General features: G+C 43.8%; 1 protein-coding gene across 1 annotated transcript; it reads left to right on the top strand.

The window, feature by feature from the left end:
• Positions 1-247: 247 nt before the first annotated feature.
• On the top strand, positions 248-23479 carry LOC134629590 (NLR family CARD domain-containing protein 3-like). Its single transcript, XM_063477066.1, has 13 exons — positions 248-299; positions 3321-3452; positions 3537-3635; positions 3714-3827; positions 8588-8660; positions 8824-9028; positions 9137-10934; positions 16619-16792; positions 16869-17042; positions 17234-17407; positions 20233-20406; positions 22696-22742; positions 22896-23479. Exons 2-13 carry the CDS (start codon positions 3364-3366, stop codon positions 23438-23440), a joined length of 3666 nt encoding a protein of 1221 aa, XP_063333136.1. The 5' UTR covers positions 248-299; positions 3321-3363; the 3' UTR covers positions 23441-23479.
• Positions 23480-25803: the final 2324 nt, after the last annotated feature.

Here is a 25803-nt window from a genome sequence, read left to right on the forward strand (position 1 = left end):
ACTTCAACAGGTTGAAACGAGCTTTGAACAATCGTCAGATTAGTGCTGAATTATTCAAACTCTGCAGGAAGAAGAACAAAGTGATGACAGATGTTTGTGTTTCAAACAGGAAAACCAGCAGAAATAAATCACCTTTGGACAACCTGCCAGAGATTTGGGAGTTCCCCACGTGCACCTGAATGCAGCACTGACAGTTTCTCAAACGCCTCTCTGACTCTTTCCTTCCTGCTCAAAGTTCCTTTTTTTTCTTGGTGTTTGTGGCTGATGCTGATCGTCTCCGTGTGAAGCTCCGTGTGAAGGTAACCTTAGCAGCGTGTAATGTTTCCTGGCTAACATCAGCTGTGTGCAGCTTAGTTCCAGCTCAAACAGCACACATCTGCCGCTCCATAGTTCACGGTAACGGACTCACAGCTGGACCAACGTTAAACTGTTGCCTTGCTGATAGCCTGTCTGTAAAAGATGTCTGTTCATGCTTGTAGTTATTAAAAAAAAAGACTCCACAATGAGTCGGTTTGAATGTTTTCAGTGATGATGTGTAGAAAAATAACAATGACGACTTTTTAAAGCTGTGGACAGGGTGGAGTTCAACATGTGGGGCAGTGTGTAGATGGAGGGAGCAGCTGTGTAGGTGGACGGGTTTATTTCTGGACTCCTGCTGATGGTTTCTATAGTGGTTTTGCACATGACGTCATGCTGTCAAGGTAGTGATCACGTTCATCAGAATCAGAGAGTCTGTTGTTATTGTCGCAGGTACAAAGAAATTAAAAGCAGTCACTTATATGTGCTTAGACATAAAAACTACATAGAAATTATCACGACTTTTTCACCCTCACAACTCATATATTACACATTACAGGTGTGTGCAGCAATCATCGAGGACAGAAAGAGAATCTTTTTTTCATCTCTTTCCTGTTTCTGATAGAAGACGAGGAACAAAAACATGATAATTAACAGATACAGCAATCAGATAAACAGTATAAAAGTATTGTAAGTATTAGGAGTAAAAGTATTTGGATTTTTAAAGGTCAAACAATATTTGATGATTAAAATTCTTTACATTTTTATTTTCCTTTTTTCTTTCTATTCTTAGTTTATTTTATTTACTTTTCATCATCTTCATCTGCCTCCAGCACCACCTTCGGCTTCTCCCTTCCATCTGAAACTCTTCTTCCTCACTGAAGTTAGGCTTCTAATGTGAAAAATCCTACATGAATATATTTAATTCATCTCGATATTGCCACAATTAGTCAGCAGCTCGAATAACTGTGGTTTTCAGGGTTTTCCGTACCTACTCCACTGGGGTTGCAAGGTGATCCAAGCAGGTGCTAAAATGTGGCTTTGCCAGGCTGTATGCCACTGACTGACTGATTCACTGTCACCACAACATGTGTCATGAGACAGTCTCCTTCAAACCAATCAAACTCACCATGTTTAAGATGGCAGTGAAAGAAACAGATGGGCAGAAAGCAGCACTGTGGTCAAATAAAGAGGTGCAGACCTTTTTGTGCACAGTGGCTGAAGAAAAAATTCAGATGAAGCTGGATGAAGTGATCCGCATTGCAAAGGTATACTGTGAGGTTTCGGAAATGATGGCTGCCAAAGGGACCAATGCACAGTAACCAGTGGCTTTAAAAACGTTAAAAACTGAAACGCCATCAAGGACCACAATGGCTGACGTGGGTCCAACAGACAGGACAGGAAGTGGTTTAATCAAACAGACGTCATTTATGGGCACTGAGCAGCGAGCACCTGGAGTGAGAGTGGCCTCGACTCACGGCACTGCTGGAGAACATGGTGACGTTTGTGAGTGCTTTGTGTGTTTAATCATAATATAGTACAACTGGTGATGTGTTCACTTTGAATAAGCCATGTTTCAATAACACTGTTGTCTCAGATAAAAAGCTAGCTAGGTCCCTGTTGTTGCTAACTCCATCCTCTGCTAGTTTTTTGTGCTTACTGAGAGAACAACATAAAGTTCAAGCAACAGCTGAAGAACTACGCTTTCCCCCAATTTAATGTCATTTGTGTCCTTTTGCTGTGAAACCTTTTCTACATGTGAGGGCTTTTCATACATTTGGATTAGCAGGGACCTCCAAGCTCCCCTGTTTGTGCTCCAGCTCCAGTTGGTGCAGCGACGCAGACACAACACAGCGATGTCCCATCACTGGTAAGAAATGGTGATGAAATTTCATATTACGTTGACTTTAGCAGTGGTGGAGGAAGTGCACTTTTGTTTAATTTTCTTTGCTCCACTTTTTTTTGCTCCATTTTTCCCATAATTCCTCTTGCATTGCATTGACCTTCCGTTCTTCCTTTCCTGTAGGCGACAGGAAGAGGACACAATCTCAACCTGACTGTACTAGTGTGCTTGTGGAGATCTAGGCAGTGGATGTGTTGAATCAGGAATAGTGAGAATACCGTGAGGCATGGCAGCAGAGGGCGTAGGGAGGAAAAGGCAAAATGGCACAGGTCGCTGCCTTCAGTTAGGCATCCCTGAGTGTGGTCGGTTACCTCGCTTCAGTAATGGGTGGCCACTGTGGCTGATGTTTCATCTCATCCATGGACTTTACCCCTTTGATGTAAAACAAAAGCAAAAGCTTTACGTTGCTCTACTTTGTAGCTTTTGGTTCTAGGAGAGGTTTAGTACAGCTTCAGTGTTGCACATTGTAAATAGTTTGAATTTTCCAGAGTGTAATAAAGAATTTGGTGATTGTTTTGTTTGTGCATCGTACATTTTTTTCACTAATAACCAACATTTGGCACAGATGTTTTGGTGCCAGGATAACTCCTTTTGAAGAAAATAAAAACAGTCTCTCCTTTGCAAGTCATTGCACAAAAATCTACATCTGTTTATGTGCAGAGAAGAGAAAACCTTTAACATATGTATTTTGTTGTGTTTGTGACATTCAGGCCACCTGAACCCACCCAAACTCATGTGGGACTACACTGTAATGGAACACCGGTCGATCTGAGTCGAGTTGATACTAGTGGAAAAGGGCTTAAATGTGTCCCGGGCTCATGAACTCTTTAGCTGATTAACTTCTAGTTAGTTAGCTTAGCTAGCAGTTAAAGTGTGAACACTGTGTAAGCAGTCAGCTTGGTCCTGGAATAAAGCTGCTCGCTGCCATTTCTACAGTTTGACCTGCTGCTTTGTTGAACTACAGTAATGGAGGATTTGGAGGCTGAACTCGGCTCTGTGACACTTTTTGTAATGAACTGATAAAAACTGTGTCTCAGGTGGATGTTAGTCCAACACATCAGACACGACCTCTGCAGCTCTCAGCTGATGTGCACATGAATGATTTGTGTTTCCTCTGCAGGTGAAGGTAGAAAGTGTGTGTGAGCTGATGTGAATTGAGCAGCATGGATCAGTGTGAGGACGGAGAGGAGCGAGTCCCTCCCTCTGAAACCACTCTGTGTGGGGAACATGAGAGCCAGCCCAAAGCTCAGAGGTGAGATGACCGTCTCTAACTGTCCATGACTCTTCTCCATGTCACAGCTCAGCACTCACATCTCTGCTCCATCATTATTCACAGGAACCCACCTGGACCTCCACCCAGCTCTGTGTCCTTACAGAGTGACCGAGTAAAAAAATTGATCAATAAATTTGAACAAAGACAGTTATCTGAGAAAAAGTAAGCTAATGTCACTGTTACGATGTCTCAAATGTGATCAGCTTAGATGTGCTTTAATTTTATTTAACCTGCTTTTAGGCTCCATCAGAGACTCAAACCTGGACCTAAACCCAGCTGTGTGTCCTTAAAGAGTGACCAGTCTGAATATCACTGGATTAATTTTAAAGTCCAGCCTCCGTCTGCTGCAGAGAGGTGAGCTGTTAGTAAAATGAACTCTTTTATTTAACTGCTTGATGTTGTTGGATATAAACTGCAGTGCAAACACATCATTCCCTCAATCCCGTTTAAACTGTCTCTTAAAAACAAGCCTTTGGTTTCTGAACAACTGAAAATCCACTTCAGCAAACAGGAAGTGATGCTCGTGCTCATGTTTTCTTCCATCAGTCATGTGCTGTATGTTGGAGGAAGTTAGAGGACATAACACTAACTCTGCTGCACAGATTTCACTTTGACTCATAAAACTCAGAGCTTAAAAATGACTCAAACGCTGGTTGCTATTTTTAACTTAAAACTGAAGTCACTCTCCATTTTTCTCCACTTTTCTGAAAATCCATCAAATGAAAATCTTCTAAAATGTAGAAAAGAAAGTTTCCTCTCTGACTTCGTGCCTTTTGGAGATCAGTTCATCTTCTGCTCACTGAACTGTTGACAGAAATGTGTGCAGCACATGGTAAACACACGTAACTATACTGCTATACGCAGGCGACCGACATGAAATCTAAACCTACACTAAAAAGTTAATCGTGCCAATGAAACTTTCATAGTGATAGTGTTCATATTATTATGGTGGGTGATTGAGCAGATTATTGGAAATTTCAGCATGCAGTTAATTTTTATTTTATTTTCCAGAGACTGGAATTTACATTCCATTACAACCAGTACAGTTAGCTAACCAGGCGACGGAACCTCTACTCAGCACTTCAAGCCTCCCACACCATCGCTTTGGCAGTGGTTGCTAGCAGAATATGCTGCCGTAGCTCAGTCAAAAGTAACTCAGGGAAGGATTTCAGCATGCTCAAGTCAAAAACTGGACTCTTACTTTTCTCTACCAGCTGTATCAGAAAAGCCTGATCACAACAGATGTCAACTTTTGCTGCTGCCTTGGCGTAGTGTACGAAGGCACAAGAAAACAAATCTGACACTCAGCAGTTTGCAACATCACACCATGCAGAACAGCATCTTAACAAGCAGGGAAGGCCATGAAAGTTGCACTAGCAGGAAAGACAAATGAAAGAGATGGAATTTAAAGCTCAAACAGGAAGTGCTGTCACTGAAAAAAAAATCTTATTAGTTCAAATAGCTAAATTGAAGTTGGTAAAAACATTAATCTGGTCGCTCCTTTTAGTGAGTTAGTTCCCTGTTAGGTCCCTTTGTGTCCCTGTCTCCCCAGTTGTGTCCTCGTGTCTGTCTGGTCTCTCTGTTCTGTCTCCTTGGCTGTATGCGTTCCTTGCCTTGTCTCGTTAATACGTCTGCAGTTCTGGTCCTTGTGTTTTTCCTTTTCCTGGTCCCACGTTCTTCTTTTTATGTTATGTGCTTTTGCCTCCCAGTCTGTTGTGTGTATCACCATATGTTTATCCCCATTCCCAGTGTCATGTCCATGCAATTTTGTTTGAGTCTGTATCTATTACTTCCTGTTTTATTTTTGTTAGTCGTCTGTCTTGTGTGCGTATGTTCAAGTTTACTTCTGCTGTCTTGATATACAGATTTAGTTCACCTGTGTTACCTGGTCTGTTCCATCTCCCTGTGATTACCTGGTGTGTATGTAACATACTCCACTCTTAGCTTACTCTTAATTTCCTTCAGTCTGTTGTGCTCGCCCATCTGTCTGTTAGAGTAAAGCTGGAGCAAAATGACTGAAAAGCCTAAGTTGACTGCCTTATGTTTTGTTATATCTGCAATTTGCCAGCTAATAAAGCTGTGTCTGCGAAAGTTCTCAGTCATCCAGGTCAGTGTAGTCTAAGGAGTTTGGAAAGAAAAGCGTCTGGACTTTTCTTCAAGACGTTTCACCTCTCATCTGAGAAGCTTCTTCAGTTCTAAGAGCAACTGGGGAGATCTGTGCTTTGAGTAGTTGGTTTCAGAAGTTGAGAAACAGTAGTTTGCTAGCTGCTAAGCATTCCAATGGAAAGCCTCAAATAAAGAGTAGAAACACCACAGTTCCAACTGCGAGCCAACCTACGACTTTGATGGTATTGTATGATAATGGACTTCATTTCCCACTTGAGAATGTGGTCAGACAGATCGCTAAGCAAACAATCAAACTGCTAACAGACATTAATCATAGATATGTCTGGTAGACACATTTTATTTTCAGGTATGCACATTTTCGGTGGCCTTTGAATTAGTGCTGCCACAAATGATTATTTTGATAGTCGACTAGTCAGATCTTGCATCCACTGGACATAAAACGTACAGCTTATTCCACCAGCATGCATCTGCTCTTATATAACTATCATTAGCTTACAGCGTGTTTAAGGTATGTGCTAACTAAAAATAAAGGCAAGATGATAGTTTATTAAACTTTTAATCAAATTTGCAGATTGTCTCAGTTGAGTTTAATAACCTCAGCCATCTGCTCCTTGCTATCTAAAATATAACAGGACACTGGAGTAAACTCGAGCATCTCACACTTCTGTTTAATCAGTTTTCTGTTTGACGTTTATTCAGCTGTGTGAAAACTAGAACTGTAATCTCAGCCAAACCGATTTACTCAGGAACAAATAAAACACTGAAAAAGCCAAACAATAATATTTTTAAGTTATCTATATGACTTATATATCATGTTTAACCTGAGTAGCGAAAGACCGCAGGGGTCTAAAAACGATGTGCCGGGAGTCCGGTTTTCTCGTCGTCTCTAGTGAGGCTTGAACCCCCAGCTAGCTATCGAGCTGGTGGGTAACACATGTCTACGAAAATGTCGGAGCACTTTTACAAATATGTGATATTTTGATAAACCGAGCAGATATTTGAAGTTTCCACAGCTACATTCTCGCCTGAAAATATCTTCAAAGTTTATTTTGTGACCCAGAAAGAGTAATAAGAGTAATATTTAAACTAAGTAGCTGCCGCCATTGTTGGAAACTGGAATTGGCTGGGCAGCGCTATGAATTCTGGGATAGGTTGGGCCACAGAGGATACACCCGACCCATCCTTCAAATCTGGGGAAAAGGCATTTTGTCGGCCGCATTCGGAGGAATCTTCGAATTTGGACAGCCTTCGTTGCATCGCTGTAATGTAATCAGCCTACAAATGCAGCTTCCAAAAGATGCGGCCTCTGAATTTGGACACAGCAACGATACCGGAGGCTGCTTCTTCTTCTTCTTTGGCGTTTAGCGGCAGCTGGCATCCTTGTGCATGCATTGCTGCTATCTTCTGTTTCAGTCCGTTATTACACTCTTAAATCCTACTACTTACTCCTGCATCTTTCGGGATCTTACAAAGCTTCAAACAACTCGTTGACTATTAAATTAGTTTTCGACAATTTTGATAGTCGAGGTAATCGTGACTAGTCGACTAATCATGACAGCCCTACTCTGAATGTGTTGGATCCTGCAGAGTTTTTATGCCACATGCCCTTCCTGACCCAAGATCGATTTCTGTGCACCAGTGCATACTGATGCAGAGTGTGGCTTGGTCAGGAGTTGTGTCTGTAGATTTGTGACCTTAGATTTCAGTTGAGGGAATATGTCTCATCTTGTGGAGTGACTTTGCTGATAGAAAGGTGATACCTATGCTTGGAGGAACAGACAGCCTATGGGTTCTTAAACAGATAACTATATTGACACAAACTCCCCTGTAGTGTACCCAGTCTCTGTTCTGATCCTATGACTAATTCCAAAAAGCTGAGACTTAAACCACTTAGAGCAGTGGTTCTCAAAGTGTGTGGTGTGCCCCACCGGTGGAGCGCAGAGTTCTGACAGGTATGGCGCAAGTTACCTGGCAGAAACGTTATGCGGAACTAATGTTTTACATCGGAATCACTTTTACGGTGGAACAAAGAAATTCGCAGCACTTAACATGAATAATATGCACATCTGCTGTGGTCAGTTCGGTCGTGCATCATTTACAGCGGTGCCGAAACCCAGGATTGGGGCACTAGAGACCCGACCACATGTTCACACTTTTCAGTACACTTCTTTATTGCGGCTGTTGACTTACACACGCGGTTCAGCCAAACACACAACAACAACAACAGGACCTAGGTCATTCTGTTTTAAGCCGGCGAGGTGTGATTGGGGATCCCACTCAGGTGCGCCGGCCTCCCCCGCAGCCGCGCCGCAGACCACGCCCCGCCACAGCTCTGCAGTCAAAAAAAGCCTCACTGCAGCCACTAAGAGTCAATAGTATTAAACTTTCACTAAATTGTATATTTTTCATCTCTCTTCACAAGTTTCTGGATTTCTTTTTTTTTTTATAAGACTAAGACTGAACTGTATTTTTCCATGTTTGGCACATGTTCACATTCTGTTTAACTTTTTGCGTTTTTTGAAGAACAACAGTACTAATCAGCGCGTCACCATTCTGCCTAGTTCGGAAACCAGAAGCATGTATTTCATCTTGTTGTTGTCATCAAGTTGTTGAGTTAAGGAGTAACTATTGTCATCTCTGATGGCTGACTTTCTTTTTCTACGTGCTTTGTAGCTATTAACAAATAAAAAAGGGGGCTTGACTTGGATTTTTCTGATAACTGTTGTAACTGGACTTTGCTCCCATTGATCGTTATTGGAATTTAGCTTTATTTCAAAGTAATACCTCAAGAACTTGTGGTTATACCTGTAAACTGTGTTTGAGATAAAATATAATGCTTTAAAGACTTTTCAACTATGAATTTCTTTTGAAAATGAACTGTTGAACATTTACAGCTACAAGGAGTCATCTAAATCGGTCATTGTCCAAATGTCTCTTGCTTGACCTTTACCCTGTGCTTGAACTAATTCTTCATGATTCCTCCACAGAGTGGACCAGGAGAGCTCAGAGGTTCCCACTGGTCAGTCTGCCCATCAAACACACCTGGACTCCATATTTATGGTCTGTACATGTACAACAACTACTTTTTACATCTATTCTGTTCACAGTCATCTCCATGCTGCTCTTTGTAGACCAGCGCAGTGTCAGTGTGTCCAACATGGATCTGATGTTTGGCTCCATGATTTCAGTCTGATTGGCTTATTCATAAAGTATTCTGTTCCAGCTGCTGGAGGACAACATCATCACTTTTGTGAAGAACGAGCTGAAGAAGATCCAGAAGGTTCTGAGTCCAGATTACCCAGAATGCTTAGAGAGTCAAAGGGAAGAAGAAGAACAGAGGAAGAGGACCAGAGAAACTTTTGTGAAGATCACGCTGGATTTTCTGAGGAGCATGAAACAGGACGAGCTGGCTGACCGTCTGCAGAGCAGTAAGAGGATTTAAACTGCTGGACTAATGAAAAATTTACTTATGTCTTTAGAGACAGGTCAACATGTGCAATCAGTAAATTGAGATTCTTACTCCTCTGTTCATTTAGGAATTCCCATTGCAGCTTTTCAACATCATCTCAAATCTTTCTTGTCAAAGAAGTTCCAGTGTGTGTTTGAGGGCATCGCTAAAGCAGGAAACCCAACCCTTCTGAATGAGATCTACACAGAGCTCTACATCACAGAGGGAGGGACTGCAGAGGTCAATGATGAACATGAGGTCAGACAGATGGAAACCGCATCCAGGAAACCAGACAGACCAGAAACAACAATCAGACAAGAAGACATCTTTAAAGACTCACCTGGAAGAGGTGAACCAATCAGAACAGTGCTGACAAAGGGAGTGGCTGGCATTGGGAAAACTGTCCTAACACAGAAGTTCACCCTGGACTGGGCTGAAGGCAAAGCCAACCAGGACTTCCAGTTCATATTTCCATTCACTTTCAGAGAGCTGAATGTGCTGAGAGAGGAAAAGTTCAGCTTGGTGGAGCTTGTTCATCACTTCTTTACTGAAACCAAAGAAGCAGGAATCTGCAGCTTTGAAGACTTCCAGGTTGTGTTCATCTTTGATGGTCTGGATGAGTGTCGACTTCCTCTGGACTTCCACAAAACTACAATCCTGACTGACCCTAGAAAGTCCACCTCAGTGGATGTGCTGCTGATAAACCTCATCAGAGGGAACCTTCTTCCTGCTGCTCGCCTCTGGATAACAACACGACCTGCAGCAGCCAATCAGATCCCTCCTGGGTTTGTTCACATGGTAACAGAAGTCAGAGGGTTCACTGACCCACAGAAGGAGGAGTACTTCGGGAAGAGAATTGGAGATAAGAAGCAGTCCAGCAGGATCATCTCCCACATCAAGACATCACGAAGCCTCCACATCATGTGCCACATCCCAGTCTTCTGCTGGATCACTGCTACAGTTCTGGAGGATGTGCTGAAAACCAGAGAGGGAGAGCAGCTGCCCAAGACCCTGACTGAGATGTACATCCACTTCCTGGTGGTTCAGGCCAAAGTGAAGAATGTCAAGTATGATGGAGGAGCTGAGACAGATCCACACTGGAGTCCAGAGAGCAGGAAGATGATTGAGTCTCTGGGAAAACTGGCTTTTGATCAGCTGGAGAAAACAAACCTGATCTTCTATGAATCAGACCTGACAGAGTGTGGCATCGATATCAGAGCAGCCTCAGTGTACTCAGGAGTGTTCACACAGATCTTTAAAGAGGAGAGAGGACTGTACCAGGACAAGGTGTTCTGCTTCATCCATCTGAGTGTTCAGGAGTTTCTGGCTGCTCTTCATGTCCATCTGACCTTCATCAACTCTGGACTCAATCTGCTGGAAGAACAACAATCAACCTCTAAGAAGTCTGAAACAAGAGAATCTACAGAGAAAAACTTCTACCAAACTGCTGTGAACAAGGCCTTACAGAGTCCAAATGGACACCTGGACTTGTTCCTCCGCTTCCTCCTGGGCCTTTCACTGCAGACCAATCAGACCCTCCTACGAGGCCTGCTGACACAGACAGGAAGTAGCTCACAAACCAATCAGGAAACAGTCAAGTACATTAAGGAGAAACTAAATGAGAATCTGTCTGCAGAGGAAAGCATCAATCTGTTCCACTGTCTGAATGAACTGAATGATCGTTCTCTAGTGGAGGAGATCCAGCAGTCTCTGAGATCAGGACGTCTCTCCGCAGATAAACTGTCTCCTGCTCAGTGGTCAGCTCTGGTCTTCATCTTACTGTCATCAGAAAGAAATCTGTTTGAGTTTGACCTGAATAAATACTCTGCTTCAGAGGAGGCTCTTCAGAGGCTGCTGCCAGTGGTCAAAGCCTCCAACAAAGCTCTGTGAGTAAATATATGATCACAGTTATTTTTAAGTAACAGCAAACAGGTATCCACAGCTAACAAAAGAAACATTACTGGGTGCTCATGTCTGTAAAATCAGTAAAACTATTAAATGATCATCAGTAGTCACTTTATTCAATAGTGAATACATGTGTAGCAGCAGAAATTGTGAGCGTTTGTGAAATATTTCGAAGTGTAACCTCATCACTCAGGCTCCATTCAAGCCTCTATCTACACTACAAGCGTCTAGACTCTGGGTGGGGCCCTGATCTAATCCCCCTCACCACTGGGAATCCGTTCTGCGATGGGCCATCGGAGTCTCACTGCAAAATATCTCTATCTGAATTCTATACATCAATAAATTTTGTTCCCAAAAGGTTGATTCTGTTCATCTGGATGTAGCGTTTTCAATGGGAGAAACGTTTTCCATAACTGTATAAACAGTACATTTGTGCAATGACCTCACAGCCTAGTGAAAGAACAATGGGCTGTGAGGTCATTTCCTTGCTCATTAATGTACAAATTATTATAAAGTTGCAAAATGTTATAAGGCTTTTTATGAAGTTGAGGAAAGCTGCAGTCAGTTGAGACTGAAGAAGTTTTTCGGATGAGTGACAAAATGTTTCTCCCACTGGAAATGCTACGTCCAGATAAACAGAATCGACTTTTTGGGATTTACTTACCTGGATGATTGAGCATGCATCAGGACAATAAATAATGTTCAGTTCCTTCTAATGGCCTCTGTTTTTTCAACTCGTTTTGCTTGTGGGTTCCAGCTGCCAGCCCCAAGAATAATCTCCCTGTCTTTATTTACTACAGCTTTGTCTTGTTACCCCCATTTCCATTTCCCTGATTAGTCTCGAGTTCCACTTCAATGTTTGCGATGATTTTGAATTTAGCGTGGTATTTTATTATTTTGTGGACTTTATCAGTCAATAAATACCTTGCTTCTTCTTAGTTTGCCTTCTGTATAAAGCACTTTTGGTCCTATTTCACAAACTTTGTGATCCTTCAGATTGTTAGAGAATGCCATGACCAGTATGGACACAGGAGAGAAACCATTTAAACTGTGGAAAATGGGGCATCAGTGCCAACTTTATCTCACCACTTTGTGAGTGACCCTGATGTAAGGAGTTGATTGCTCTTTTTGCTTCTTGGAAATTATTCTCACAGAATTCTTTATTGCTCCAACCTCCCTGCCTTGTCCGGACTGGCCATCCTTCTAACCCTCAGTCGAGGTCACACCTCTATCTAAATTCCACACACCTGGATTCGTCAGTGCAAAGTCAATAAATGGTGCTAGATACCAGGATGATGCCTCTTCCTTTTCCTCACGAACCGAACCGAGTCAGCCAATTGTAATCTTGTAAGATGCTGTTATTTTTCTTGGAGTCTGTTCTTCCCGTGTCTGAAATGATGACTCCAGAAATTGTGCCTCCTGTTCCTGAACTAGCTAATCTTGAGGTTGCTCTTCCTAGGCCTTAGCTAGCTACCCCATATATTTTGAGCCTCTGCCTTAGCCAAACGAACTGGAGCACATGAGTCCTTTAATGCCTGAGCTTAAACAACCAGAGAAATGTTAATACAAGCTTGAGCATTTTGTGGTGCCAGAGATGTGCATCCTGATCTTGATCTTACAAGGAAGCTGGCTGAAAATAAGGCTAAGGCCACTGCCGCTAATGTGCCTGCTCTGTCTTTGTGGCTGGCTACAGGTTCAAATAACGGACGGACTCTCCTTTCCAGCACCCTGGCATAGACTTTCCCAGGGAGGCTGAGGAGTGTGATCCCCCTGTTGTTGGAACACACCCTCCGGTCCCCCTTCTTGAAAATGGGGACCACCACCCTGGTCCAGGGGTACCGCCTCTGAACTCCAAGCAACATTGCAGAGGCGTGTCAACCAGACAGCCCTACAACATCCAGAGCCTTTAGGAACTCGGGGCGGACCTTATCCACCCCAGGGGCTCTACCACCAAGGAGTTATTTAACTGCCTCAGTGACCTCGCCCCCAGAGGCTGGCGGGTCATCCCCTTCGTCATCAGACTCTGCTTCCTCCACAAAAGACGTGCCAGTGGGATTAAGGAGGGTCCTCAAAGTATTCCTTCCACCGCCCAGCAATTTTCTCAGTCGACGTCAGCAGTGCTCCAATCGCACTATACACAGTGCAGGTAGCACACCACTTTCCTCTCCAGAGTCCCCTGACGGTTTGCCAGAATCTCTTCGAGGCAGTCTGAAAATCTTTTTCTTTTTTCTTTTTTTTGGCCTCTCCGAAGTCCTCCCACACCCGAGTTTTTGCTCCAGCAACTGCCCGCGCCACGTTCCGCTTGGCCTCTCGGTACCTATCAGCTGCCTCCGAAGTCCCACAGGCTAACCAAGCCCGATAGGACTCCTTCTTCAGCCTGGTGGCTCCCTTCCCCTCTTGTGTCCACCATTTGGTTCGGGGGTTACAACCACGACAGGCACCAACCACCTTGCGGCTGCAGCTCAATGCAGCAGCTTCGGCAATAGAGGTGCTGAACATGGTCCATTCGGACTCAATGTCCCCAGTCTCCCTCAGAATACTGTTGAAGCTCTGTCGGAGGCGTGAGTTGAAGATCTCGGGGACCGGGGCCTCTGCTAGGCATTCCCAGCACACCATCACTATACGTTTAGGCACGTCAGGTCTGTTCAGTGTCCTTCCCCTCCACCTGATCCAACTCACCACCAGGTGGTCATCAGTTGACAGCTCAGCCCCTCTCTTTACCCGAGTGTCCAGAACATATGGCCGCAGATCTGGTGATAGGATTACAAATTCGATCATCGACCTGCGGCCTAGAGCGTCCTGGTGCAATGTGCACTGGACACTCTTATGTTCGAACATGGTGTTCATTATGGCCAAACTGTGGTTTGCACAGAAGTCCAACAACAAAACACAGATTCAGATCCTGGAGGTCATTACTTCCAGTCACACCCCTCCAAGTCTCACTGTCGTTGCCCACATGAGCATTGAAGTCTCCCTTTGTGACAACAGAGTCCCCAGGAGGAGCACCCTCCAGTACCCTACTCAGAAACTCCAAGAAGGCTGGGTACTCTGAACCGCCACTTGAAGGTCAGGACCCATCCCCCAACCCGTAGGCGCAGGGAATAAATCCTCTCGTCCACTTGGAGAAATCCCAACAAACAGGCATCAAGGTGAGGAGATACTAGGATACCCACCCCAGCCCACCACCTCTCACCAGGGGCAACTCCAGACTGAAACAGAGCCAAGCCCCTCTCCAGGATACTGGTATCAGAGCCCAAGCCATGCGTTGAGGTGAGCCTGACTATATCTAGCCGGTACCTCTCAACCTCATGCTACCTTATCGTGGTGGAGGGGTTTCTGTGTCCTAGGGAGTCCAGGGGCTATGTTGTCTGGGTGCTTCTGCCCCCTAGTAGTGTCTCCCATGGCAAATTGGTCCTGGGTGAGGGACCAGACAAAGAGCAATTCAGAAGACCCCTATGAGAAGACCATTGAGGGAACAGTTCACCCTGCCTGGGATAGGGTTACCGGGGCCCCGCCCTGGAGTCAGGCCCGGGGAAGTTGCCTGAGGGCGAGCGTCTGGTGACCAGGCCTTAGTCCATGGGGCCCAAAAAGGGACATGGGCCCATCTGCCTGCAGACCCACGACCCGCAGGAGGTACCATAAGGGTTGGGTGCATTGTGAGCCGGCGGCAGCCCGGAACAGAGGCCCTGGCGGTCTGATCCCCACCCACCAAGACTAATTCCTAATCATGAACCAGAAATGATTTTTCTTAGTATGTTTAAAGTTTGTTTTCAACTTCTAATCAGCAGGTGAAGGTGTTGTTTACAAAGAAAAAATGCTGCTTTTCAGTATACTTCATTCAATTTTCAATTTGAGGAGCTTCATAAAACTAGCCAGTCAAAAAAAGGTGTTTAGGGAGGGTTGGGTATGAAGAGGACAAGAATGACTAGATATAGGAAGGTGAACTAACACCATATACAATTCACATGTGGGATCCATAGACTCAGGAATAGCCAGCTTCTCCACACTGCACTTCATAAAGTGCTTTACAAACCTGGACATTATGACTAACAGGTGGATCTTCTAGTTTAAGTGCAGCTGGCTGGACACCATAGAACCACTTATAGCTAAAGAGACAGACAGTTAAAGAGGACAGTGCATTCTTAGTTTGTAAACATCAAACTCAGTGTTGCAGCCAGGGACAGAAAACAAATGATGCCCTTAGCCTCCTAGACCTGGCGTCCACATATGTGGACATCACATTTTGGGTTTTCTAGACCAAAATACTAAATTGTGCTCTACAAGGGCCTGATATCCACTTACAAGAACATTGTACTGCCAATGTTTTATCAAAATTTAAAACGAATGTCCTCATATGTGGATCTCGTTTTTCTCAGGAACAAAAATCAGGTAAAAAAAAAAATCTGGTAATTCTTTGGTTTTACATTCATCAGGTCTCAATCAGCCCAAATAGCAAAGAGAAATTATAAATGCAAGCCATGAAAGAGTCTTAGGAGGTTAAAATGATTTTTAGTTTTAGAGTGAATTCAAAATCCTGCTCCTCACATACAAGGTCTTAAATAATCAGGCCCCATCTTATCTTAATGACCTTGTAGTACCATATCACCCTATTAGAGCACTTCGCTCTCGCTCTGCAGGCTTACTTGTTGTTCCTAGAGTATTTAAAAGTAGAATGGGAGGGAGAGCCTTCAGTTTTCAGGCCCCTCTTCTGTGGAACCAGCTTCCAGTTTGGATTCAGGAGACAGACACTATCTCTACTTTCAAGGTTAGGCTTAAAACTTTCCTTTTTGCTAAAGCATATAGTTAGGGCTGGACCAGGTGACCCTGAATCCTCCCTTAGTTATGCTGCAATAGACGTAGGCTGCCGGGGATTCCCATGATGCATTGAGTTTTTCCTTTCCAGTCACCTTCTCACTCACTATGTGTTAATAGACCTCTCTGCATCGAATCATATCTGTTATTAACCTCTGTTTCTCTTCCACAGCATGTCTTTCATCCTGTTTTCCTTCTTTCACCCCAACCGGTCGCAGCAGATGGCCCCGCCCCTCCCTGAGCCTGGTTCTGCCGGAGGTTTCTTCCTGTTAAAAGGGAGTTTTTCCTTCCCACTGTCGCCAAAGTGCTTGCTCATAGGGGGTCATATGATATGATTGTTGGGTTTTTCTCTGTATTTATTATTGTGCTATCTACTGTACAATATAAAGCGCCTTGAGGCGACTTTTGTTGTGATTTGGCGCTGTATAAATAAAATTGAATTGAATTGAATTGAATTGAATAGAGTCCCCTTTCTCTGAGTTATTCATTCTGTCACTAACCAGCTAACATTAACTAACGTACGTCTATTAGCTGCAACCAACCTAACACATGACTTCATGTCTTTTACTGACACAAGATAAACATGTTTTTAAAACTTAAATCCAACTTCACAAGGACAGTGTTAAATCTGTCTGTTTTTTAGACCAGGGCTCCATGATGTAAATTCACTAGGGAAAGAAGCTAAAGAAGCTTGTTTCCAACAGGGGTCATTCCATCGGATTTATTTTTTCTTTATAATTTTAGGATTAAAAATATATATTTAAAAAAGAGTTACAGTCCAAAGTTGTGATATGTATAGTGATTGAAATCAGAAGTGATTTCATTATGATCACAAATTTCATTATTTTTTCAGACTTAGTCTCTGTAACCTGTCAGAGAGAAGCTGTGAAGCTCTTTCTTCAGTTCTCAGCTCTGAGTCGTCTAGTCTGAGAGAGCTGGGCCTGAGTAACAGCGTCCTGCAGGATTCAGAAGTGAAGCTTCTGTCTGATGGAGTGAGGAGTCCACATTGTAAACTGGAAACTCTCAGGTCAGATCATCTGAGATATATATATATATCTATATGTATATATATGTATATCAGTGTTTTTTCTTTTTCCTCTCAGATTGACTGGGTGTAACCTCTCAGAGGGAAGCTGTGAAGCTTTGTCCACAATTCTCAGCCTTCAGTCCTCTAGTGTGGGAGAGCTAGACCTGAGTAACTCCAACCTACAGGATTCAGGAGTGAAGTTTCTTTCTGATGGACTGAAGAGTCCAAATTGTAAACTGAATTCTCTTAGGTCAGGTTACGTGGTAATCCGTTTTTCATCAACTGACATCTTTTACAAATTAAAAATTTCAGCCTCATCCATTTATTCTATCTTATTAAGGAATTAAGGATTTCTGGGAAAGAAAACTGATTAAATATTGCTAAATGCAATAATAGTTCATTACACCCCACAAATATGTGTGTTTCATTGTTGTTTTTCAGACTGAATCACTGTAACCTCTCAGAGAGAAATTGTGAACATCTGTCATTAGTTCTCAGCTCTCAGTCCTCTAGTCTGACAGAGCTGGACCTGAGTAACTCTGACCTGCAGGACTCAGGACTGAAGCTTCTGTCTGTTGGAGTAAAGAGTCCAAACTGCAGACTGGAAACTCTCAGGTCAGGTTTCAAACATTTCCACTGGTGATCATATGCTATCTGTATTATGTTGTTGCATAAAGAGCTAATGTGTATAGAACTGCCAACTGACCTTTCATTTTCCTTTGGGTGGATTTTTAGGATCTGAGGTATTGTATAAAGATTTTTCATTGTCACAATGTTTTGATCTTTTCAAAGAAAATTAGTTCAAAGAAAATTAAGCAATAGTAAATTTAGAGATTTAAGTATATTTTGTGTTCATATTACATATGAAGGGTTAGACTTGAGGAGGAGGTGGTTTGGTGTTAAGGTTTCCAAATCATTTGGATCGGTGGATTCCAGCATAATGGGTCTACTGTTGAGGATGGACTCCACTTCCCTTCTTCGTCCAAATGCTGTCTGCAGAGTGGAATTAAGGACCTTTCTGACAGAACGAATCAACCGCTCCCATGCTCTGCCATGATACGATCCAGCAGGAGGGTTAAAGATCCATTTCACTCCCTTAAAAGACAGCACATCAGAGATCTTTTCCTGATTCCACTCTTCCATAGCTCGTCTCAGCTCGCGTTCTGCGCCCACAAAGTTGGTCCCATTGTCGGAGCGCAGTTCTTCCTCGTCTTGCAATGAAATGTTGTAAGGCGTTAATGAAGGAGTCAGTGTCAAGAGATGAGGCAACCTCAATATGTACTGCTCTAATCGCCAAACAAGTAAAGATAACAACTTACCGCTTCACAAGATTCTCCCACGCTTCACTTCAAATGGACCAAAATAGTCAAAGCTAAAAGGGGGTTTCTCAAGGATCACTCTGCTTTCAGGCAGGTCAGCCATCTGCTGCTGGCCTGCAGCTCCATGAAACCTTCTACAGGTCACACACCTCGACATAATGTTTCTAATCAAAGTACCAGCACCAGGAATCCAGTATTTTTGACGCAGCTTCAAGAGTATGTGGTTCCTTCCACCGTGACCCACCTATTTATGAATATGCTGTTTAATGAGATTAGAAATGTGAAGATCTTTAGCGATTATGACAGGATGCTTTTAATCTTCTGACATGACAGCCATACTGAGACGTCCACCAACCCGCAGCACATCATCCTTCAGAACAGGCGTTCAGGCTGCTTCGTTTCACAGTCTCTCCCCTTTGGAGGCAGGAGATTTCTTCGGCATATCGTTTCTTCTGACAGAATTTGATTATTTGCATCTCAGCATCCTCAATCTCTCCCAATGAAAGACAGCCCTGGAAGTCTCATTATTGATATATTTCAACACTGTGGTGCTGTCTGTCCAAAACACTGAGTTTAGGAGGGGTAGTCTTAACTCCCTTCTCCACATTCTATCCATGCGAACTGCTACCACTGCTGCCATCAATTCCATGCGAGGGATTGTGAGTGGTTTTAAAGGTGCCACCCTGGACTTTCCTATTATGAGGGAACTGTGTGTCTGTGAGCGACTGTTGTGCAGCAGCAGGTAGGTAACAGCGCCATAGCCCTTCACACTCGCATCTGCAAAGTGGTGCAACTGAGCAGTGGTCGTCTCTCCAAACTCAGGAGGTTTTAATCATCGTCTGATGCTGATGTTGTCCAACAGATGCAATTCTTGTACCCAGCTTTTCCACTCTTGAGCAACTGCTGACGGTATAGCATCATCCCATCCTATCCCCTTCTGGCACAGATCTTGAAGGATCCTCTTGGCTGTGAAGATGACAGGAACAAGAAACCCCAGAGGATCCTAGAAGGAGCTTACTGTGCATCGGATCCTTCTCCGAGTCAATGGCCTGTTTAGGATGGATATGTAGAACTTAAATGCATCTGACTGTAGGCACCACCTCGCTCAACAGGTAAGAGGTCACAATCCAGGTCTAGGTCCTTAAATTCATTTGCTCTTTCCTCCTCAGGTGTAACTGCCAGAACACTTCAGCTATTACTTATCCACTTTGTTAAGTGGAAGCTGCCCCTGGCGCAGATGCTTCTGAGATCTAGGTAAAGATTGATGGCTTCTTCTTCAGAGCCTATTGAAGCAAGGCAGTCGTCCACATAAACACTATTCAGAATGGTGTCAATCACCTGCTGGCTGAAGTATGCTTTGTTGTCCTCTGCGCAGTTTCGCAGGGCATAGTTATCACAGCTTGGAGAGGACGTTGCCCCAAACAAATGAACACCCATCCTGTACTCTTGCATGCTCTGATTGAAGTCACCACCAGGTAACCAGAGAAATCTCAATAGGTCAGCATCTTCTTCTGGCACATGCACCTGGTGAAACATAGCCTCGATGTCAGACATCAAAACAATAGGCTCTTTTCTGAACAACCAAACCATTTGTTTAGTCAGGGCCACTCAGGAGCTGCGCATTAAGAGAGACACCCTTGAATGATGCTGCACAGTCGAAAACGACTGGCATCTTCCTCTTGGTAGGATGGTAAACCCCATGGTGAGGGATATACCAATGCTTCCCATCACTGCGCTCTAATTCTGTGACTGGCATTCTCTTTGCATATCCTCTAGATATGAGATTTGTCATGAAGGCAGTGTAGTGTTTGCGAAAGTCTTTATTTCTGATGAACCTTTTCTTCAAACCTGAGGCACGTTGCTCAGCAATTGCACGGTTGTTGGGACTCGGTCTTTCAGTGGCAGGGCAATGCTGTAGTGCCCATCCCTCAAGGTCACTGTCTTGCTGGCCAACTCCAGGAACTTAGGGCTGTCAAAGGAAGACTCTATCTGCTCATCATGGCTGCTCTCAGAGAAGTCCATCTTGAACTGCTGGAATGGGTGTAAATGGATAGATGTTATTGTATCTGACAAACAGAAAATCACTGTTCACAGATGGATTGTTGTTTTGTGTGTCTGCAGTCTGTCAGGCTGTCTGATCACAGAGGAAGGCTGTACTTTTCTGGCCTCAGCTCTGAGCTCTAACCCTTCTCATCTGAGAGAGCTGGACCTGAGCTACAATCATCCAGGAGACTCGGGAATGAAGCTGCTGTCGGCTGGACTGAAGGATCCACGTTGGAGACTGGACACTCTCAGGTATGGAGAGAATATCTGATAGAGGAGGAAGAGCTGGAAACATTTCCTGTGTCCTTCACTCACTTCCTGTTTGTTTCATGCAGATGTGGCATGAACAATTATGCATGAGGTCTCCAGGGAGAACTTCTCCAGGAACAATCTGTAGATATCTCAGTATTTTTAACAGTGCAGACTGGATTTCTTTCTTTCTTTTATTTGTATACATAGACCACAGACATATTTATCCTAGATTGAAACAACCACCAGAAGAAGGAAGAGGAAATGGAAAAACAAAATTAGCCTACCTTTATCAAAAGAAAAAATATGACCTTATAAAATTATTATTTTATAATCAGAGCTGTGGTAGAAGCTGACAACTACAGGCAGATGTTTTCTGTACATTTAAGGTAAAGCAGATGTGCAGAAATGCTTTTAAGTATTTCAGTGCTTTTCATAGACAAATGTCACAGTGTGCTTTGAAAAGCAAACACACTATAAAATAATGGAAAACAATGGAAGAAATACATTTAGAGACAATGTAACAAACTTGTTATTATAAGATGTTTTATGTGTATTTATGTTCAGTTTTTAACCACTTTTGAATTCTTTGTTTTGTCTTTTAACTTACAGTTACTTTTCACAATGAATTCACAATGTAAATCTAATTGACTATCAAACTAAAAAGCATGTCACACAGCTTGTGTGTCTGTTTGCTGTTCATTGTATACACTCTCTGCTGCTGTGTGTTGTGCTGTGTGTGGATGCTGCACTGACTCAAATTTCAGAAGTCATGTACAGCCATGGCCAAAAGTTTTGAAAATGACATAAATATTAGTTTTCACAAAGTTTGCTGCTTCAGTGTTTTTAGATCTTTGTGACAGTTGTTTGTGATGTATTAAAGTACAATTGCAAGCACTTCCTAAGTTTCATAAGCTTCTATTGACAATTACATCAAGTTTATACAGAGTCTGTATTTGCAGTGTCGGCGCTTCTATTTCAAGACCTCTCCAATTCGCTCTGGCCTGCTGTCAATCAGCTTCTGGCCCAAATCCTGACTGATGGCAACCCATTCTTTCATAATCAATGTTTGGAGTTTGTCAGAATTAGTGGGGTTTTGTTTGTCCACCTGCCTCTTGAGGAATGTCTACAAGTTTTCAGTTGGATTAAGCTCTGGGGAGTTTCCTGGCCATGGATCCAAAATGTCAATGTTTTGTTCCTGAAGCCACTTAGTTATGACTTTGGCCTTATAGCATGGTGCCCCATCATGCTGGACAAGGCATTGTTCGTCACCAAACTGTTCTTGTATGGTTAGAAGAATTTGTGTCAGCGGATGTTTTGGTACTATTCTTTACTCATGGTTGTGTTTTTCAGCAAAATTGTAAGTGAGCCCGCTCCATTGGATGAAAAGCAGCTCCACACATGAACGATCTCAGGATGCTTTGCTGTTCGCGTGAGACAGGACTGATGGTAGTGCTCACCTTTTCTGCTCTGGACAATCCTTTTTTCCAGATGCCCCAAACAATCAGAGAAAATGACTTTACCCCTCAGCAGTCCACTCGCTCTACTTTTTTGCAGAATATCAGTCTGTCCCTCATATTTTGGGGGGCGGGAGGAGAAGTGGTTTCTTTGCTGCTGTTCCTGACACCAGGCCATCCTCCAAAAGTCTTCACCTCACTGTGGATGCAGTGTTACCCATGATTAACCACAATGATTTCAAACCTCACCCACATTTTAACGATTCCATCGCGCTATTCTAACTTGATCAGCATAACATAATGATCTCCAGCCTTGTGCTCGTCAACATTCTCACCTCTGTTAATAAGAAGATTATTAAAAGGATCGCAGCAGGTCCTACTATGGCAGTGATGAAAAGCAGTGGAAATGTGGGGTTTTGGGGGGGGGGTTAAGTTCGTTTACATGGCAAAGAGGGACTTTGAAATTCATCTGATCACTCTTTCTCATTCTCAAAACTTTTGTACACCACTGAACAGTAACCACACTGACACAAAGAGATGAAAAACAGCTGGCAGCAAAGGCAGGGAGGTGTCTTTTCCAGCTAAACAGAGGAAGAATATAAAGATAATGAAGGTCACAATTCGAATCAGTCACATTTCATTCAATACAGTGGTGTACTGACAGATCCAGGATCAGTCCAAATCATCAGCAGTTTGATCCACGTATGGATTGAAGTGTATTTGTGAAAATGTTGGACTGTTCCTTTATCAGTGTGTAACAGTGTGTGTATGAGAGCCATGTAATGTCCATGTGTGCATGCTGACTGTGCTGGTCTGACCCCCCTCCTCCTTTCAGGGTGGAGCCTGCTGGAGTCCGATGGTTGAGACCAGGTCTGAGGAAGTGTAAGTGTGTTTTTAATGGGATTCATGAAAACAAAGCAGCACACATTCAACCATCTTCATCATCTCTGATGTCAGGAGTCATCATCAAAGTGTCAATCAATGAACAGATGATGGATCAATAACTGCAGCTGGATTGTTTGTTCTCTCCATCAGATTCCTGTCAACTCACAATCGACACAAACACAGTGAACACAAAGCTCCAACTGTCTGACGACAACAGGAAGGTGACACATGTGGAGGAGGTTCAGTCGTATCCTGATCATCCAGACAGATTCGATGTTTATCATCAGCTGCTGTGCACAAATGGTCTGACTGGTCGCTGTTACTGGGAGGTCAAGTGGAGAGGATGCGTTCATATATCAGTGAGTTACAGAAGAATCAGAAGGAAAGGAAACAGTAAAGACTGCGTGTTCGGATGGAATGCTCTGTCCTGGACTCTGAGCTGCTCTGATGATGGTCCTCAGTCTCTCAGGCACAATAACAGAACAACATTTATCTCCTCCTCCTCCTCCTCCTCCTCCTCCTCCTCTGTCTCTAACAGAGTAGCAGTGTATGTGGACTGTCCTGCTGGCACTCTGTCCTTCTACAGAGTCTCCTCTGACACTCTGATCCACCTCCACACCTTCAACACCACATTCACTCAAACTCTTTATCCTGGGTTTTGGTTCTGCCCTGGTTCCTCAGTGTCCCTGTGCTGAGTTGAGTGTAAAAAGTGTCGTCCTGTTAGAGAAACACTGACTGTTGTTCAGTCTGTACATGTCTGTGTCTTTCACTCACAAACACGTTTTCAGATTCATGGATTCAATCAGTTGATATTTTAAACTCTTCTAAATGATTCCTTGTAACCTTCTTCCTCTTTAGTCCTTTAAAGATGGAAGCTCCCATTATTCCAGGATCCACATGTTGTTTTTCTGTCTTTTTCCACTCAAAGCTTCACAGTAAATATCAGTATGTTGTGTTTCTCTGAAGCTCTGTTGTTCATCTCCTCATCTGAGCTATCACCCTCCACTTGCTGTTCATCTGAGAACAAGGCACAATTTGCTATTGCATTAATCCAGTGGTTCCCAAAATTTTTTTTGCTAGACCCCCGTTTGTTTTACAAGAAAATCCCCCCGGCACGTCCACAACTACACAGGTGTTTTTGAAAACGCAGTTTATTTCTATGCATTTAGGCCTTTCGTCCACACATAATCACTGAAAAATGAGATTTTTAAAGACTCCTGCCAGGGTGGAGATTTTCGCAAACTCGTTTTTGTGTTTTCGTGTGGACAAAAAGTATGGAGTTCGTCTCGCAACATCAAAGGTGTGCGCCTTTTTGACGTCACGCTGTGCGCCACATTATTGTTTACATGAGATGAATTTCTACAATGGTGGATAGAGACAAAATGCTGTTGCTGTTATTCTGACTATCTGCAGATTTTACATTTTTACATATACACACACAGTTACTGTCCCTCCGTTTAGAAAGGCAGAGGCGTCAGAGTGAACCTCTACATTCAACACAGATGCTCTACAACCAGTCCTGACACCAACGTCATCATTGGCAATGGAATAAATTCAATTTTTTAAAATTAAATTTATGTATACTGTATGCCTTTTTCCACTCCTAAGTTGTGAGTCTACACCAGCCATAATTCACAGCGATATGACTAATGATTATGAATTACTCAAAGTAACGTAAAAATTTCAGTTTCTTTATTTATTGAATAAACTTTGGCCATCCATCCATTTTTCTTCCGCTTATCCGGGGCCGGGTCGCGGGGGCAGCAGCCCAAGCAGAGAAGCACAGACCCGCATCTCCCCAGCCACCTCCTCCAGCTTATCCGGGGGAACACCAAGGCGTTCCCAGGCCACCCGAGAGATATAATCTCTCCAGCGTGTCCTGGGTCTGCCCCGGGGCCTCCTCCTGGTGGGACATGCCTAGAAAACCTCACCCAGGAGGCATCCTTATCAGATACCCAAACCACCTCAGCTGGCTCCTTTTGATTTGGAGGATCAGCGTCTCTACTCTGAGCCCCTCCCGGATGGCTGAACTTCTCACCCTATCTCTAATTGAGAGGCCAGCCACCCTTCAGAGGAACCTCATTTCTGACACTTATATCCACAATCTCGTTCTTTCGGTCACTACCCACAGCTCGTGACCATAGGTGAGGGTGGGGACATAGATTGACCGGTATATTGAGAGCTTCGCTTTTATACTCAGCTCTCTCTTCACTACAACAGACCGGTACAGCGTCACTCACAAACAAGACCCCGAGATACTTAAACTCCTCCACTTGGGGCAGGAACTCGTCGCTGACCTGGAGTGGGCACTCCACCCTTTTCCAGCTGAGGATCATGGCCTCAGATTTGGAGGTGCTGATTCTCATTCCCACCGCTTCACACTTGGCTGCAAACCGTTCCAAGGCGAGCTGGAGGCCATCACCTGATGAAGCCAATGAAGCCAACAGAACCACATCATCCGCAAAAAGCAGAGATGAGATTCTGAGACCACCCAAGTGAAAGCCCTCCACCACTTGGCTACGCCTAGAAATTCAGTCCATAAAAATTATGAACAGAATCAGTGACAAAGGGCAGTCCTGGCGGAGCCCATCACCCACCAAGAACGAGTCCAACTTATTGCCGGCTATGCAGACCAAGCTCTTGCAACGGTTGTATAAGGACTGAATGGCCCGTAGCAATGGGCCAGACACCCCATACTCCCGGAGCACCCCCCCACAGGTCCACCCAAGGGACACGGTTGAATGCCTTCTCCAAGTCCACAAAACCTATGTAGACTGGTTGGGTAAACTCCCATGCACCCTGAAGTATCCTTGAGAGGATGAAGAGCTGATCCAGTGTTCCACGACCAGGATGAAAACCGTATTGTTCCTCCTGTATCTGAGGTTCGACTAATGGACAGACTCTCCTCTCCAGCACCCTGGCATAGACTTTCCCAGGGAGGCTGAGGAGTGTGATCCCCCTGTAGTTGGAACACACCCTCCAGTCCACTTTCTTAAAGATAGGAACCACCACCCCAGTCTGCCAATCCAGGGGTACTGCCCCTGATCTCCACGCAACA

The sequence above is a fragment of the Pelmatolapia mariae genome, linkage group LG6, assembly GCF_036321145.2.
Source record: "Pelmatolapia mariae isolate MD_Pm_ZW linkage group LG6, Pm_UMD_F_2, whole genome shotgun sequence".
In the NCBI taxonomy this organism is placed as follows: Eukaryota; Metazoa; Chordata; class Actinopteri; order Cichliformes; family Cichlidae; genus Pelmatolapia; species Pelmatolapia mariae.